At 47.0% G+C, this 18932-nt stretch overlaps 1 protein-coding gene across 1 annotated transcript in view; it reads right to left on the minus strand.

The window, feature by feature from the left end:
- Positions 1-18932, minus strand: part of HK1 (hexokinase 1) — a 35972-nt gene that overhangs the window by 3176 nt on the left and 13864 nt on the right. The window contains exons 4-17 of the mRNA XM_057373734.1: positions 16330-16449; positions 13587-13682; positions 12350-12449; positions 12080-12263; positions 11719-11874; positions 9801-10034; positions 8272-8576; positions 7530-7678; positions 7310-7429; positions 6401-6496; positions 5548-5647; positions 3640-3823; positions 1484-1639; positions 584-817 (exon numbers count right to left, since the gene is read on the minus strand). Of these exons, the coding sequence (XP_057229717.1) occupies positions 584-817; positions 1484-1639; positions 3640-3823; positions 5548-5647; positions 6401-6496; positions 7310-7429; positions 7530-7678; positions 8272-8576; positions 9801-10034; positions 11719-11874; positions 12080-12263; positions 12350-12449; positions 13587-13682; positions 16330-16449 (2234 nt within the window). The remainder of the gene's footprint in view (positions 1-583; positions 818-1483; positions 1640-3639; positions 3824-5547; positions 5648-6400; positions 6497-7309; positions 7430-7529; positions 7679-8271; positions 8577-9800; positions 10035-11718; positions 11875-12079; positions 12264-12349; positions 12450-13586; positions 13683-16329; positions 16450-18932) is intronic.

An 18932-nucleotide genomic window follows, 5' to 3' on the forward strand; every position in this document is an offset into this window, starting at 1 on the left:
AAGCTAGGGTGGATTTGAAGCCTGGGAGTGGTGGGAGTTAAAGGAAAAAACACTTACATCCCAGCCCTGCCTCTCTCTCTCTGTGTGAGGTTAACTGGGATCACTAACACCATGGCAAAGGGAAAAGAAATGACCATCCAAGTATTCCTGCCCATCCGTATCCCTCTGTGCACACCAAAGGTGGGCACTAGTCCTCTTCTCTTCAAGCCCTTACCTGCATTGCTCTGCAGCAGCTCTTCTCTGCTGGACACTGAACAGACACATCCTCCAAAGAGGCACCAGGCATTTCAGCACTGCTCTGTCACTCACTGCCTGTCCAGAGCCAAGAGATCCTTCCCTTGCTATACAGCTTCCAACTCACTCGGCAAGCTGTGTCCTCTCAGTTTGTCACCACCCCAAGAATCTTTTACTAGTCATTCTTGATCCTCTTATTGTCCTTCAGAAAGCCCTGAACCCCCAATTAAGACCTTTTTTCCCTGGCTCTTATCCCAGCAGGTAAGAGAGTGCAGTCTGATGTGTCAAGAGCCAGGACGTTCACACAGCGTACTAGAGGAAAATGAATGCCGAGAGGGCAAATACTCACTGTGGGTGTAGTTTGTACAGAGTGCCATCCACACCAACCGTTATCTCCAGGCGCTCTAAGCCTCTGTTCTCCCGAATTTTATCTACAATGGCAGCCATTCCAGCACCACACAGCTGAGCTGCTCGCCTCGACACCGCTCCGCAGACGGTCTTGACGATGATACTGTCATCGCAGGTGCTGTTGAGCCCCAGCTGCTGGAGGATGGTTCTCACCTGCAGCAAGGCTAACCTGTCACTGCAGGAGGAAGAGACCGTGTTTGAGGCTTCCCTCAGTCGAGTCAGTGCCATAAACCCCTCTGGGCTGCACCCATGCAGCCACACCAGGGCAGCAGCTTCTCCTGACAGCACAAGTGACCTTGGGAAGTGCAAATTTACCCCAGCACTGTGCTGCAGTGCAGGAGAGGGGTGCAAGCAGCAACAGAGGCCACAAATCAAGGTCTGCACTGCCTCCCTTTCTCTTTTCTTTTTCTCTTTTTTTTTTTATTTAATAACGACCTTGGGGTTTCTTCCCCCTGTAAAGCCTCAGAGATTGCTTTAAAATACAGAGTCTGAGCAATAAAAGCACAAAAACACCCAGTAAGCAGTGCTCACTCAGCTAGCGTTCATTCAATTCCACAACTGCAGCTAAACACATACAGGGGGCCCAGGAAAATGGCTTGATTTCCAAACAAGGAAATAAAATGATAGAGTGAGGGAATCCTTGACAGCCCTTCCCACGTTTAGAAGTGAGCATTGCTAGAAATTCAGTTGATGTTATGAAAAATCTTTACACACACACACAGAGGCTTTTACTAGAACCAAAATCACCTCTAGAGAAGCAAGCAATGCTCTCCAGCAGTGTCACCAGATGAGCACCACCGCACTGTTTCACTCTAAGCAGCCTCCCCTGCAGTGCTCTTACCTCTCAATCTGAGAAAGGAACTTGGTTTCAAAGATATGTCTGGTCTTGAGCGTCTCTGAGATCTGGCCTCGGAACAGGAAGCCCCGTTTGGTGAAGTCGATCAAAATATTGCGCACTATTTCCCCCAGGTACATGCCACTGATCATTTTCTCGTACCTGCAAGGAAAGACAGCAGCCCAGCTCAGAGAGAACCTGCCCACCCTTGCAAAGGCAGCATCACAGGGGTGTTATCAGCCAGATGTCCTGCCCACACATATTGGGGATGTGAAACACACAAACCCCAATGTCCCACAGAGTGGCCATTTACTAGAAAGACTAGGCAAGAAAAAACATGAATAATCAGTGGGAAGCCTCCTTAGCCCATCTACAAACACTGTTTATGCCTCAATACCACGTTCCCCTGGCTAGGCAAGTTATTGATGTCTGGTATTTCTCCCAGAGAAAAGAAACTAAAACCAGAGAGCAGATGAAAGGTGCATTATCCATGCATCCCTCAGTGACAGCCCTGAGTGGACCCCAGGGAAAACTTGCCTCCATAACATTTGGGAGCCCTCTTGGAGCATGGCTGAGGCCTTGCAGGAGGACTCCATGCAGCAAAACTACAGGGAAACTACAAGGTTCAGTGACTGTGAATGTTCTCAAGAAGGGTCCTCTGCTGCAAAACCAACCCTAAACAAAAGAAAGGATGTCCAGCATGCACACAGGACCACTGACCTGCCAGCTGGTAAGCTGGTGATCCAGGGCTGGTTAATGCTCTTCAGTTAATTCCAGCCCCTGGTTTCCAGTAGGAAACCAGTAGTCCCAAAACCACAGGGAGGGACTGAGCTGTCTTGATGCCCTCTCATCCACCAACTTTCCCCCAGGCTGGTGAAAGGGAGCATCTTCCATCCACAGATTCCTTTGTAGCACAGGACAAGGAGCAGTCCAGGAGCAATGCTTGGCACCAGGACAGGAGGACAGGAACCTGCCTCGCATTCCCTCCCCTCCAGCACCATTCGGATTTGAATGGAGCATTTTGGAGTTGTGTCCTTTCCAAAAAGAACTGCACCGCTCCATTTCTTGAGAAGGGCACTGAGTGGTGCATCCTTTATTTCACCTCCTGAAGCTCCACAGCAGGGTTTGTGCCTGGATTGAGCAGAGCCCAATACACCATCCCGCTGGAAGCCAGCCATGCAGTCCATTTAACACCATGAACTCTCTCAGGCTCCTACCCAGCAAGTGTCCTCCCTCTTGAGTGCCTAACTATCTCTGGAATAAATTATTCCCCCTGGCAGTCTCCACTCCTGCCTTTGGCTGCTTACTCCATGCCAAATCTGCAACAGGCTCGCTCTGCATCTGCCTCTCTGAGTCTGTTTGAGCCTCAGCTTCCAAAGAGCTTCCCATGGGACTTGCCAACTTGCCTGTATTCCTCAGGTTTTTGTGGGCAGATTTACTCTAGTCACAAAATCTTTTTGAAAATGCCTGGCATCAAAGCACTGCTGTAAAGAAATGATGGAAAATTGTAGTCCTAGCATGCAACAGCCTCAGCTCAGTTTTATCAGTGCTGGGTTTGCCTCCTGGTCAGCCTTTACTTGAAGGGGACAGGGAAGCATTCGCCCAAACAAAAGCTGAGTCCCAAAAAGGAGACCAAACTCCAGGAGCATGAAAGGCAGGTCCTCTAACATGACCTATTTCATCTGGAAAATTGCCTGAAATCAGAGCTGGCTGCAGTTGCTAGAGAGCTCCTGACTGCTTTACAGTGAGCAGCTCCAAGCTTTAACCACGCTGGCTGGTGTGAGTTCAAGATTTCTAGAGGCACAGTCCTCTACCAAGAGAGTTCAGCTGAAAGAGATTAGCCTGAGACCAAGAGCAAAAAATGATCAGCTATCTTATCCCACTCAGCACGGCGCAGGATGAGAAAAAGGGTCTCTTCACAATTGGAAGACTTTTGAAGTCCTCACGAAAAGGCCTTGCTGTAGTCCCATGGCAGCAAGTTAATCATAGAAAAGCAGCGGCCAGGAAAAGAACAGAAAGGGGAGATCCCACGGGATAGCAGGAGTGCAGTCATTTTCCACTCTTAACCCCCACTTTGTCAACTGGGAGAAATCCAGTCCTATCTTAAAAGCACTTGAGGCAGCCTGGCTCATACCCAGAGCACACTGTTTATCCTGCAGTACCTTTGCTTTCCAGCATTCAGCGAGAAGTCATCGACTGCTTTGTCATAGATTGTCCTGATGTCGTCCAGGCAGCCGTTGTCCCCGAATGCTCCCCACTCTGTGTTCACACACATCCGCCCTTGCTCGCCATCCACCATCTCTATATTCCTCATCTCTTCCATGTAACAGGCATTGCTGCCCGTTCCTAAAAGAAACAAACGCCAAAGTTACTCTTTGGAGCAAAACGACGTGAGAACCAGCACCACAGCCCTGACAAACCTTCCTGGGAGATTTTGGATGTATTTTTTTCTGAAAGAAGTAGTTGAATGAACATTTAAAATATCTGAAAAAAACCCAAATTCCCAATCTTTGACAAGCCTAAACTGAAGGAGAACGTTACTCCTGTGCTGTGTTGCTCAGGGTGGAAGCTCACCCAGGCCATCTGGGCTGAGGGTCCCATGCTGCAGGGAGGAAGAGCAGGGCAGCACTTTCAGCACATGAAACCTAACATGCTTCTGACCCCAAAACTGCTGCAAGCAGCCAGCTGGGTTTTGCAATTGGGAACCACCTTCCACAAAGCCCACAGACCTACAAAATTCAGGGGAAAATGTACTGAACTGAAAACCTCAGCAAGTTCTGAGGCAGCAGGGGTTTTACCAGCTGATTGCTTGGGGCTTTTTCTGATTTAAATTGCTTCTTTTCTCTGTCTGGAAGATTACTTCCATGTTGAAATTATTCTTCTTAAAGGGATCCAAAGAAGAGTGACAAAGTGCTCCACGTACACAGAGGCCTTAGGGAGCAAAGCTTTACTAGCCAAGAGAGACAGCTTTAACTGCTACCCAGGGCAAAAGTTCTCTTGAAGTTACTTAACAAACTCTCATTTAATCCTGCATCCCAGATTCTGCACCAGTTCCATCAGCCAGTCTGTTTTCCTTTGCCATTTTTTTTGGGAATTAAATCAATCCAGTCTGAGCTAAAATAGATCCTCCCACAGAACTCCCCTGCTGCAGGAGAGCTGAGTCACAGCACAGGGTTTGGTGGGGGGAATGTCTGGGTTTGAGAGCCTGGTTTATAGAATCAAATCAGACCAAACCCAGTTGTGGATTGCCACCAGTGTCCAACCTGCCTCTCTGCACCAAAGGACATGCTGCCCTTCCCGTAGGGAACTCTGGTTCCTGAAAACACACCACCAATGGAGCTGGAGCTGTGCAGACACGGCTTCTCACCCACACTGCACTGTGCTGACTCACCCTGGACATTTTCCAGCTGTCTGGAGGAGAAACTGGTGGCATTTGATTTCCCTGCAAGCCACCACACAACCGAGAGCATTCCTAAAGCTTGCAGGTGCCTTGTCCTCTTCTCTCCCACAGAAAACTCATTGCTCTGGAGAGCTCTGGGAATCCACACCACCCCGTGACTCAGGCTCCCCAAGTGTGGCATTTGCAAAGGCACCAGCAGTCACCTCTGGAATCCCCTCAGCTGTCTCACTGCTGGGAAGGGAGCTATCAGTTGCTGCATTCAGTGTGTCAGAGCTCTCCACCACATGGCATTTGGGAATTGTGGCTGGGCTTTGAAACTTTTTTCGGAGACGCCACATGCTTGAGGAAGTGGCTGTGGGCCATTGGAACACCCTGGCAGGGAAACTCTTCCAGGCTAAACCAACAGCAACTCCAGGGGCTGGTGAGGTTCCCTGAGCCCAAGACTGCTCTCCTCCCAAGCAGTCTTCACCAGATAAAACAGGCAGGATTTATCGTGTATCACCTCTGCTTATCTCAACTGACTGTGGACAGAACTAACCCAGACGTTGAATTTTGCTCTCTTTCATTCCTGGATATCCTGACTTTATTTTCAGTTAACCATAGGGATGCCTCCATGAGAATACAGACAGACATGTGTGCTACTTAATAAAAAAGCAGCTCTAACACATACCCACGATGAGCCCAATTTCACAGTTTGGATCTTCATAAGCACAAGTCATCATTGTGCCCACTGTGTCATTCACCACAGCCACCACATCCAAGTCAAATTCCTTTGGGAGAGAGAAAACAGCAGTGAGAACTCCAGGCTAGGGACAGCCCCTCACACCAAAGGGGACAGGAAAGGACCACACCGAAGGGGACGCTGTCAAAACACACTGCAAACAAACAACTGAAATTACCACCCTGATTTCACACATGCAAAAATAGGAACCTAACCTACCAGCAAGCAGCTAAGGTACATGCTCTGCCTATGACAGACTGTCTTCAGAATGAAGTGTATTCCTGGCTGTTCTTCTTGAATTGGGTATGCTCAAGCACAGGTCTTTTGCATAGGCACATAGTATAAACATTTGGTATTACAGCAACTGTGTACCAATTCCAGTAATAAAGATTTTAAGACTTCTTTTTCTGTGCAAAATTAACATCCTCCTCAGGCTATTTTTCTTCCCTTCCTAGAAAGTTCTGGCTAATCTGGTTGAGGCTTTTTCATGATCAAGAAGAGGAGGAGAAGACTCTCCTTTAAGGTGCACTGAGGTGCATTCCTATAATCACCTTTTTGAAAACCCCTGCCTTCTCCATGTATGTGAAAATTGGGGGGGTTTGAAAGAAGCCTTGAGAGTTCTGGCAAATGTGAGAAGTTAGAAGCCTCTGGGAAAAAACAACCTTCTGTGCAGGTGAGGAGGCACAGCCTGCATCTACAAGGCACATCAACCCTGTGAGAGAGAGCCAGCCTGACCCCAAAGTCTGTCAAGTCTGGAAAGGAAGAGGTGGAGGAAAAAAACAAAAATCAAAGGAAAAATCACCTCTCTTCTTTTAATTCCTTCTCTAAGCAAATATACCACATCTTCTCCCTCGCAGTCTGTAGCTTTGAAGCCTTTTGTCCAATTGAGGAGGATACCCTAAAAAGCAAGAAAATAGGGTATCAAGTTGCTAGGATTTAGATGTTATTCTGTACACTTGACATTTCAAATGCTTTAGTGTGAGGTTTCACAGCAGTCTCTGTGAAAGGAATATCTCTTTAATATGTGGAATTTGCATCTAAAACTACTAATTGTGATTGGACTCAAATTCCAGAGCAACGCAACAAATTAAAAAAACAGTTTGACAGGAATAGCAAACTCAAAAAACAAAAAAAGTGCTAAAAAATACTTATTGAAAGAAACCCATCTAAGTAGACAGGAAACCATTAACAGCTTCACAGGTGGGGCTGGCAGTGAAGAAGTTAAGCACCTAAGTGAAAAGAACATAAGTTCATTTGTCAGGGAACTGTCAATGTGCAGGCCACATTGTCACCTGTAGGGTGACACAGCCCAGAGACTCTGGTGCAACCAGTCCATCCAGCGAGACAAGATCAGCTGGGAATAGGCACTGGCAACAGGGATGGACTTGTGCTTACTGCTTGCAAAAGCAGGGAAGTGTCACAGACCTGCAGCTTTATATGGTTGGAAAAAAGCACAGTGCCTTAAAAAAAGGGGATATCACCACCATGGAAAATTTAAATGCTCTTATCTGTCACAGGCACAGGCTGAGCAGCATTTGCATTACTACCCTTACAGGAACTATTTATAGGAGCAGCTGTACTGGTCCAGGTCAGAGCACGAATCTTCCCCTTGTATGACCTTCCTGTAAGTGTCACGTGGGTGACATGAAGGCAGAGAAACCAGGCCTGGCATAAGCACAAAAGCAGATTCAAAAAATGCTAAGGAACTTACAGCATCCAGACTGGTCTGCTTGCAAGGGAAGGAAAAGGTGAAGCCAAGAGGAAGACGTGCGCCTTTTATCCCCATGTAATCCAGGAAATCGGAAATGCAGGTAACGATGTGATCAAACAGCTTTAAAGAGAAAAGTCGTCATATTTGAAGTTGTACATGTTATGTGCTCCTAAGAAGTTATTTAAAAAGCAGCAGGGCAGACAAAGAGAAACACAAATACCTCTTCTCCTGTTCCCTGCATCACTTCTATGGGAATGGCATAGATCTTGTTGTGCATCTCAACTGTTCTTCTTTTACCGCTGCGGATTTTCACCAGCAAAACTCTAAAGTTTGTCCCTCCAAGGTCAAGTGCCAGAAAGTCTCCATTCTCTGTAAGAGAATATGTGGGTATATTTTAAGAACCACAAGTAAAATCTGAAGAAGTGCTTCTCTCAAGATCTTCATTAAAGGAGGATTTTAGATACTGCTCTGATTATTGCAGCTTTTTTCTATTTTATTCCTTTATTTTTTTTTTTGGTTTTTTGTATTTTGATTTATTTTTGGTTTTGTTTTCCTTTAAACCAACAAAGGAAAAAGGACCCACACAATTGTTCCCCAAAAAAAAGCTGAAATTTTGCCAGCCAGCTACCCTGAAATGCAAAGAAGTGCTCAAGTAGTGTGAAGAGGGTTCATATGGGTTTGGGTTTATGGTCCCAGCTGTGGTTTTCTTCATATGGGTTTGGGTTTATGGTCCCAGCTGTGGTTTTCTCCCCTCAAGCTGTGACTTTGCACCCTGGGGCAAGCACATGGGGCCAGGCTGCCAGCAGCCACCAGCTGAGATCTCCTCCTTTGCACAGCTCAGGTTCTTCCTGGGTCACACCAGATCTGCTCACCCTCCACCAAACCCAAATCCCACACTGGGAGCCATTTGGGATGCCCTGTAGCCGAGCCAGCATCCCCACCCCAGCGAGGCCATGCCCTACCTGTCCCATCCGGCGTGCTGCGGACGAAGGTGGGCAGCATCTTCACTTTGGCCGTCTCGTGAGTCTTCTTCTTCAGCCCTGCTTCCATCTCTGCCCTCATCCTCTTCTTGACCTGCAGCAGCTGCTCGTGGGTGAGCTTGAACTCGGCCAGGGTCTCGTCGATGAGGCGGTGCTGCTCCGACAGGCGGTACGCCACGGCCGTCACCATGGCCGCTCCCTTGCCGCTGCCGCTCTCCGACAGCAGGAACCGCACCTCCGAGTCGGGCACCAGGCGCCGCGTGGTTTTGTGCAAGCGCCGGGCGTACCTGCGGGGAGGGGAGGCTGCAAGGCCGGCCTCTGCACTGCAAACACCCCAAAACCTGCACTGCTCTACCCCAAAAACCTGCACTACATCCCCTCAACATCTGTACTGCAACCCCTCAAAATTTGCGCTGCTGACACTGACCCGCTACGATGGGAGTGGGGAGACTCACTACTCCCATACCAGCTACAACCTGCCAAGCAGGAAAACCAACAGCCTCCCTCCTTCTGAATTTCTAAGCAAAGCCAGCAAAAAGTAGGGGAGAATATCAGCTTCATCCCCTGAATCTGATCCTGGATGGGAGAACTTCCCTGGCTGTGATGGTCCTCCAATCCCCTCTCCTGGCATTCACCCCTGAACTGTCAGGTTTAGATGGTATAGGAAACACTTAGAAACCAAAATTGCCCATGTTTTCTACCTTAACAACCCCTAGACCATGCCCAATCTTGAAAAGCTAGTCAAAACTGCATTTTTGGAGATTTTTTTGTTTGACAGAACTGTATGGTTTTCTTTAACGAAGGAAAATCCCTTTTTCAACAAATAATGAGAAACTGAAAATGAAACATTAAGCATACTTCTCCTTTCAGAAGTTTCCCCATAAACATTGTCTTTTGATTTCTACATTGTCTTTTGATTTCTACATTGTCTTTTGATTTCTACATTGTCTTTTGATTTTAGTGATACAGCTGTATCACTAAAAATGTAACTTTCAAGATGGGGGGAAAAAAGGACAAAGCTTGTTTTTTAAAGGCCATGGAAATGTAAGCACCATTTTCTGACCCTGGTTTCCAAGTGTATCTTCAGAAAAGACTGGCAAAAGTAGGGTTCAGCATGGGCATTAAACTAGAAATGGAGATGAAAGTGAGTTACTGCAGGTCTCCTCACAGCCCAATCAATGGGCACAAAGTGATGTTTTGTACAAAGAAATTCTCCTTCCAAGAGGTCTCCTGAGGATCCCTTAAGGTATCTACTCAGACCACCATCCCTGACATGGCAGTATCCAGTTACTCAGGGGTTTGGTTCTTTTCTGTGTGGTTTTGTTGGGTTTTTAAAATTTTACACAACTTCTGAGCTTAGGGGAAAGGGGAGACCTGAACCTCCACGCCCATGCTTTGGGTTCATCATTTCACAGCCTGCCTGGGAGATGTCTTGGGATGACGTGCTCACCCCTTTGCACACCAGAGCCCGTGGCAGCTGCAGTGTTAGTGGCAGGAGCAGAGGGACTCACTGTGGATGCATCTTGTAGAGGGAGCCATCCACCCCCACGGTGGTGCGGAGGCGGCCGACCCCCTTGTTATCCCTCAGCTGGTTGAGGATGGCACCCAGGGTGGAGGCCACCAGGTTGGCCGAGCGGAAGGACACGATGGTGCAGACGTGCTGGACAGCAATGCAGTCCTCGTGGGATGGCTCCACCCCCAGCCGGGTCAGGATTTCTTTGGCTTTGTTCAAACCTTCTTTGCTCCTGCAAAGTAAGGGGAACTTCTCAGTGGGGAGGTACTGGATGGACTGCAGGACTGGGGCGCATCCAAACATGGGTGTCCCTGCCTGTGGCTTGAGAAGGTTAGAAAGAAAATTTCTTGAGAGATCTGGACTAGAAACCTCAACGAGGCTTGAAATAAAACACACTCAACATGTACTCCTCATTCACAGATGGAAAAGCTTCCCATTATGCCACCTACAAACAGTGTAAATCCAGGTATTACAGCAGCTGCCCTATGGGCAGGACCTGGAGGAATTAAAATGCTTTTTCATTATAATGATGCTTTAAACTGCAAACAGCTCCTCTAAAGCACAAAGCACCAGCCCCACAATTCAGCACAGGCCTGAGCACACACCTCGCTCACATTTGTTCCCTCGTTCACATCTGTTCCCTCAAATGTCTCAATAAATTAAGCCCAGTGTGATAAACAAAACCCTGAACCAAGGTTGCCTGTGCAATTTCATCCTAATGGGTCTCTTTTCAGGCTTTTACAATCCCACTGAATCTCTGCCTGTAGCATCACTTTTTGCCTCATTAGCATCCAGCCTGAGGGCAAAGCTTCTGGCAAAACTTCTCCTTGTCCAGCTCAGTCATTTCCCAGACAAAAACACAAGGAGTGTATCCTGTCACCCCTAACTGCAGACCATACATCTTTTTAAGGACTCCTGCATCTTGCTAGCACCAGCTAGAAATTTGAAGCTGCACAGGGATGTGCCCCCTACTTATAACCAAAGTAGCTCTTCGGGAAGTAAGGTGGGATTTCAGGGCACATTTTACTCTTACTAACCGAATTTCTCCACAATTGTGCTTTTCTCACACAACTGTGCTTTGCTCAACATTACCTCAGTCCATGACACGAGACCCTGTGTTTAAGACAAACACACACATTTAATAGAAAGCTGTTGAGATAACGTGGTATGCAGGGACAGGAGTAAAATGTGACAGAAGGAACAGGCATTATAGAAGTTACTGGCTGCTCCCTTGGTGTCATACTTGCCATTTCAGAAAGAAAATCCAGCCCAATGACTACGGCACAAACTGTCCCAGTGATGTGAATTTTGAAAACAGAGGGGGAAGAGCCTGTAAGTGCTGACCAAAGGGGTGATGACACTCGAAGAAACCAACTGGCACATAGCTCAGAGGTCACTGTGCAGCACCCGGCACTGCCTACGAGACTGAATGCTCTGCCTTGTCATGCTTGTGTTCCTTCTGCCAGCCATCCCAGGGATACAGCAAGGAGCAACACAAGCATTTGCTAAGAGGCACTAAGCCAATTCACTGCCATTCTTGGCTGCAGGGTAGCAACTTTGGAGATTTAGTGAGCAGGGAGAGTGGTACTACAGCTTGTACCCTCAAGTTGTGTGGACTGGTGGACTTTACAGTTCCTCCCAACACAGAAGAAGGGAGAAACCTTGGGGACAAGGGCACAGACTGTCTGCTGGGGGTCCCCACATGCCAGCTGAGCACCTGAAGTAGAGGATGGCAGCCACCCCAATGCAGCATGCCTCCCCACAAAGCTAAAAGAGATGTTGGAAAATAAACATTCACAGTTACTGGAGAGAAAAAGTCATCGGACATAAACATTCACAGTTACTGGAGAGAAAAAGTCGCCAAACGTAACATTCACAGTCACAGCCCAAGGAGTGAAAAGGGATAGATTACTCACTTTTCAATGGCAGAAACATGCTTTGTCTCAAACTTCCCTTTGGTGAGAAGCTCAGGAGTGATTCTCCCCTCAAAGAGCAGCCCCTCCTTGGCCATCTTCACCAGGATGAGCCTCACCAGCTCCCCCATGTACAGCCCGCTGACCATCTTCTCAAACCTGAAGGAGAGGACAGCAGTCACCCATGAATCCATGGACAACACTGGGAGGCAGAGCCCAGCTGTGCCACCACAATGCCCAGCCAGAGGTTTGCCTCACCGCAAGCAAAGCTTCCTCCAACTGCAGAATTCATAACACAAGCGGAAAAGGGAGCACAGAGAGGAAAACAACAGAAGCAAAGTTCACAAGTAACTGCCTGACTCACAGCTGCTTCCCTGGATTAAGGGATCCGCGGTCAATCTCTCGATCAAACTCGGTCCTGATGTCTTCCAGCGAGCCGTCATCTCCAAAGGCGCCCCACTCGGTGTTGATGCACATCCTGCCCTCGTCCCCTTCCACCAGGTCGATGTGCCGCATCTCCTCCATGTAGCAGGCGTTGGTGCCCGTGCCTTTGGGGAAAGGACAGCAGAAGGTGCTGAGGGGGCAGCTCAGGCCCGGGGACCCCCACACCCACCTCAGCCATCAGCAGCATTACCAATGATCAAGCCAACTTCACAGCGCTGGTCATCAAAGCCACAGGTCATCATGGTCCCCACGGTGTCGTTCACAACAGCCATGATATCAGCATCATAGTCCTGGAGAGGGGAAAATCATTACTGGGGCCACAGGGCTCCTCTGCAAAGCATTGCACCTGCTCAGCACTGGATGGCTTTTAGCAAATAGTTCCACAAGGAACAGGAGACACATCATCTGTCTGAACAGCACAGCTCATTTTTTTAAATATCTGCTGTTCTGTCTGCCAGTTCCCCATCCCACGTAGCCAAGAAGGCAATGAGAGCAGACTAATGCAAGCAATAAAACAGCACTAGGATCACTCCAGAGAGCACAGGCCTGCTTTTACATCAGAACACTTAGGCAGGGAAGAAAAGGGCTATGCACTGAAAAATCCTGGAGTGATTTGAAGCCGTTGCTTGAGGAGTCAATCTAGAAAATATTTCTCATAGGATTCACTTGAACCCTATATGTGTTTTATTTCAAGTAAAGATTTTAATACAAAAATAATGCAATTAAATAAATGACATTCAGCCATTCCTTTCCAGGTTTTTCAGTGTGTGATTCTACCAAGTCTAATGATAATAACTGACTCTGGTAATGTTGTTTGGTGATAGCAAAATTCAGGTTTGCTTAAGAGTCCACAACTGCCCAAAAACAGCAAATATGCCCAGTTTCTGATGAATTTGGATGCCGAGTAATCAGCGTATCACCTGGCTGCATGCATTATGCAAACCCAAATTCATTCCCTCTCACGCTCAGTGCCTCTTTTTTTGTTTAAATCAGCAACCTGGTCACCTTCACTCTTTATAAAGTCAACAGTGAGCAACTGCACAGAGCAACAGCCCTCTGAGCCTGAAAACCCCTTCTCTTCTACTTTGCTCCTCTCCCACTCCCAAGCACAGCAGGTGTACAACTGAGCTGAGCCCAGTCCACAATGAAAAGTTTCTTAGGAATAGTGTTGGCATCACTGAAAAGCCACAGCACTTCCTCAGTTTTTGGTGAGTGATAAAATCACTGAGGGTTGCCAGCGAAAAGCCATGACACAGCAACTCAGTTCTGTGCTGTGAGGAAAATCACAGCTCCACACAACACCTCTGACACCGCTCCATTTTCCAGCATACCCACACATTTTCATGCCAGAAAGCTGAGCCCCACCATGAAGAGTGGTCCCTGATAAAGCTGAGATATAGATAAAAAAGAAAAAGAAGTACAATTACCCCACGTTTCTTGATGGCCTTGTTAAGCAGCCTCACAACATCCGCCCCCTCCACTCCACTGGCTTTGAAGCGCTTTGTCCAGGTTATCAGAATACCCTGATAAAACAACAGAGCAACATTCAACAGGATGCAATCATAAAACACAAACTGACTTTTTTTTCCTTAAAAACAAGATTTTATACTTCAAATGAATCTTCAGGCCTCTCTTCTTACATGACCTCTTACCACCCAACCTGAGACAATTGGTGGTCTTAAGAGTCTAATTATAGTGAGCTGAAAGATGGAAAATACTTTTCCCCTTGCTTGCTAGAAAATGGTGTGTTTGCATTTTGCATTTTCAGCCTACTCTTGTCCCTGCTACTCCTCGACAGTTTTTCTTGGAAAACCATTCAATCCTTTTGGGCCGTGGAAATACACTGCTTTCAGAAAAAGCTGACTGTACAGGACTGACTACAGAGCAGGGACACGATGCTGGCATGTCCAGGACTCGGCTGCAATGGGGATCAAGCTGATGTACATTTACTGACTGGATCCCATCTGCCTGGGTTTAACTGTGGGATCCTGTTTACGGGTTGAGGCAAATGAAAATACTGGAGATGTAACAAAGCGTGTCCCTATTTTACAGCACAGATCAGAAAGGAAATTCAGTATTGAATTCCTTGTCTGCAAACTGTCATAAAGAGCCTGCAAATTCCCCAAGGTAATGACTACACTGATCTTTTGCTATTTACATAATGCCTGGCTGAATCTGAGCATTCAGTGTACAGATAAACAATAATACAAGAAAGAAAAGAGCATTGACAGTAATCAGCTGACAGAAAGACAACTCAAACCAGCTCAGCTTTCCATACCCACCACAATATTCACATCTGTCACAACAGGAATCCAAGAAGCTAAAAACCAGAAAAGCTGAAGACAGTAGGCACAAGCAGCCCTTGCCCAGGTGTATGTTTGCCCATATCTCAGCTTAAAATTGAATTTGCCCTCCAAACCAGGATATCTACAGGGGACAGAGGGTCAGGGCAGCTCTTTCCAGACCAGGAAATACTCTCCTACCGCAGACCACAAATTCAGTTTGTTTAAGTTTTGCCACTGAGCTGTCCTCATGGGCATGGTTTAGAAATGCAGCAAAGAACCCTCTCTGCTGGCACAGCTTCCATGGCCAAAAGGGCACCTTGTTTCACATAACTTTTGTAAGAAATTGGTCAAACCACACTGGCAAAGAGCAGCTCCTCTCAGCGTGACTGGCCACCATGCTGGAAGGAATTTTTCTTTCATCAGCAAGGCCTTGGCAGCAGGAAGGATCCCTTGGCATGCAGTAGGGTTGAGTGGGGCCCAACCATGCCCATCTTAACACCCTTGGGGAAAACAGGGACCACCCTGCCTCCTCCTGCTCACCAAGCACAAGAAAGCAGCACCCAGGAAAGCACAGCCTCACAGAAGCAGCGATCCAGGAACAAACCTGGCCCACAGAATCCAGGAAAAATAGTAGCAAAAATATTAGCAAAACTCTCAAGAAGTTTTGTTGGTTGGTTGTTTGGTTGGTTCTTTTGGGTTTTTTTTTTTTTTGGTTGGCTTTTTTTTATTAAGGAACATCCTCATCTCTTCCTATCCCACTCCACTCTGCCACTGCTCAGCTGTCCCCAGGACACCCCACATGCTGTCTGCCCCTGCCCCAACAAGCATCACAAGTCCATCCCAGCTGGTTGGAGCAAACCAGCCCACAAGCACCTTTCATCATGCAGCTAAGCAAACCTTCCCAAGGGCAACTCAACTTCATAACCACACCCCTGCACGGCTCTGCTGTGGTCAGGAGCCTGAGCCTTCCCATGCACCACGGCAGATGGGAGAGCTGCCCCAAGATCAACTTATCTCTTCTGATCTGATGCAGGAAAAGGCAGCCCTCTGCTCTGAACTGAGTCAGTCAGCACCCTTAGGTTCAGCTCTCAGCACTGCTTGAGAAGTATGATATGTAATAAAGATCACGTCTCACCTGGCCCTCCTCAGCACCAGCATCTGGGGGGGCTGTTGCACCAGGCTAACCTAGAGACCTGCAAGCTGGAAAAGCAGGTCACGCTTTAGCAGGGCAACCTCTGCCTGTTTGGTGTAGATTTAACTTTCCTGCATCCATCTCCTACACTGTTGCCATGGCAATGCTGTACAGGGAGGCTGCTGAGTCATTGGTGACACAAGGAGCAAAAGGAGGAAAATACCACAGGATCCTTGTCATGGGAATCTCATCAGTCACTTGGCAAGGCTGGTTGTGCCCAGCCCTTTTTAAAGCAGGCTGGTTCCAGGTGACCCCTCCCATTGCCCCGGGTGGCACAGCTCAGGAGTGCTGCTTGCCAGGGACACCCAGATCTGGATCCAGATCCATGCATCCTTCTCAGGGTCCTTGTCAGCAAAACCCGGGCAAACTCTGCTGGGCTGGATCCTTCCCAATCACAGCTCGTGGAGAGATGACAAAGGCTGCACAGGAGGCAGCAAAACCACTGTCATGTTTACAGGGCAAACCGTAACACCCAGGAGCTCACGCAGAGGCAGCACAAAACATCAGCTGCCTCCTCCTCATTTGTTACCCAGCCCTTTCAGGCAGAAACATAAACACAAACACAGTCTGACAATGAAATATAATACTCATTTATCCCCAAAATGAGATCTGTCTGGGATACTACTTTCATGGCAGTGTTTTAATAACATGGCAGCTCTTCTGTGTATTAAGAAAATTGTGAAATCTTCTTACCTCATCTAGCTTGGATTGTCGACAGGGGAAGGAAAATGTAAATCCAACTGGCAGTTTCTTGTCTTTGATTTGTTGTTTCTCCATAAAGTCTCCCAGGCATTCAGCAACATGATCAAAAAGCTGTAAGAAAAGTATAAAACCACCATGATTAGAGATACAGCTTCAGGGAGAAAACATTTCAAACTCCATATGAAAACTGCTCTGAGTGAGGGGAAAGTTGGAAACAGCTCTCCGGCTTTTAAAAGATGGATAAATGGCAGAGCTATGAAAATACTCTCAAGCAGCATATATTAACACCTTAATAACTGACACATTGTGAAAACACTGTCCTTTTACACACCTAATTCTGCAGGCATCTTTTACATCCATATAAAAACACTTCCTGAAACAAGAGAGGCTTGTGGCTCTTAAGCCTGCTGTAACCCTTCCACTTAAAATTTGATGAGAACAAAAATGTTCTTTGAACCTTTCAATACCAGGAAAGAGCAAGTCAAAAGAACATTTGGGATCCAGCCCCATAGGAGGCTGAGCACTTTTACAGTGATGCAGAGGAGAAAACATCTGCTTCACTCAAGCACTGCTGAGACCAGAGAACCCAGCACTTTGCAAGAGCCACCCAAAAGAACAAAATCTCTCAAATCTATTCCTAAAGCACACAACAAACAAACAAAAAGGAGTCCCAAGGGATTCATCACCCAAATACTTTCCATGCACTGAGAAACAACCCAACTGGGGACATTTTCTGAAAGGTTGAGCTATGCAGGCAGCCTGCACCAGGCTTGTGGGTACCAACTCCCACGCAGATGCTTCAATGGCACCTGTGACCATGCCACTATGTGACCCAGCCAGACCAGGAACCAGGGGGCACAAAGGCCTCTCTCACTGAGCCATTTGGAAAGCCCCTCAGGCAGACTGCCATGCTCAAAGCCAAAATCAAGCCTGAGCAATGGAAACAATAGAAATACTCATTTGTATTTACCAGTACCAGAAAGCCAGACATGCCTTCAGCTGACCCACACCACAAATGGATGGCAAGCTATTAACAAGTCACTGCCTGCCCTAGGAGAGAAATGTGCTTCACATTTAATTCCCTGAGAAACAAAAACCCAAACAAAATAAACCAAATCCAATCTGCAGCATTGGTGGGATGAGAGCAGGTAATCTGCCCAGAAGACTGGGGATAACTAAGAGGGAGTGCACAAAGACATCTGTTGGTTCCAATTAGCCCACACAGCTTAATTAAGGACAATTTGGAGTCTTGGAGAGACAGGGAAGTACTAGAGACAGACTGCAGCAATTACAAATGATGAATAGGAATATTTTGTCCTTCAAAACAGGTCAAGAAGCAGTGTGTGTAATGTCACAATTAAACTGAACACCTTAAACCCATGCCTTAAATGAAGTCAGACTTGATTAAGGAAAAGTACAGTGGTTTCCCAGGGTGAATGTTATTATTCATTGTCCTGGGCACATCAAGGACACATTTCTAAGCCCACGCAGAGAAACAACACGAGAATGCAATGCACACTGCACTGAAGACAATTTTCAGCTGTCCAGATGAGGGAGCGAGGAAGAGAAGTTATGAAAAGAACCAGAGTTAAATAATAAAATATGGCAGCTTCTCCAGGAGGAACACAGAAATAGCAGGAGTGTGTGTTTTGATTATACTTTCCATCCGAAAATATCTTGCTGAATACTCAATCCTAGTAAACTTTCAGCTGCTTCCAGGATTACAAACAAAAACCAGGGGCCAACCTCAAACCCCTTGGGAGTTCAGAGAGCAGGAAGCAGAAATGTTGACTGTGTATGTTGTTACAAAAATCCCTCTCATGCAACAAACTACAAATGCATAGAGAAAAGACGGGATCTGCTTTGTAAGTTTAAATGCAAAAACTTCCTGGGCATTCCCAATAGACTCCAAAAAGTCCATGCACCTGCTGTGTTCACCCACACAGTCCTGGCAGGACCTGCTGAAGCCCAGCTACGTGAGTTAGCAATACAGTGGGAGCACAGGCAAATAAAGTTAACTATTAGCCACAATTTGGGCACTACAGGAGCTGTGTCTAGTCAGTGATGCACGGTCTGGCTGTGCTACTGTTGTTCATAAACCACAGAGGAAGGCATGACTCAAAAGCAGAAAAAAGAATGGCATTTATTAGTTTTGCCACCACTGATGCTCGTAAGATTTTTCCTAGGAGACTCAAGGAAGCATCTCTGTGTGCACATATTAACATCCAAACCTTACCAGGGCCAAATGACTCTAACAGGATAGCAGAGGCAACATTACAAGGTTCCAGTAGAACTTCATTAAAGCAGGGAAGGTGCCCTGAGGAAAAATCCAAATCTTCTTTTACCCACGGGTTTGTAGTAGCCAACAGTCTGAGCCAAATATTTTATCAAATGTCGAAGAGATGGACAGAGCAAATGCCACAACCAAGAGGAAAGGACCAGCCTGATTTATAAACCTGCAGCAATACAGCCTGAGACCCTGAGTGACAGATCAGGCCTCCTAAATTCCCCTCACCACAAAGTTGCTTGCTCAAGTTGGGCTCCAAGAGGTCTCCACAAGGATGCATTTGGCCAGCAGACAGGAGACTTTGACA

This window comes from Malurus melanocephalus, unplaced genomic scaffold (genome assembly GCF_030028575.1).
Source record: "Malurus melanocephalus ecotype Western Australia unplaced genomic scaffold, MMel_1.1 scaffold_207, whole genome shotgun sequence".
NCBI classification, from domain to species: Eukaryota; Metazoa; Chordata; class Aves; order Passeriformes; family Maluridae; genus Malurus; species Malurus melanocephalus.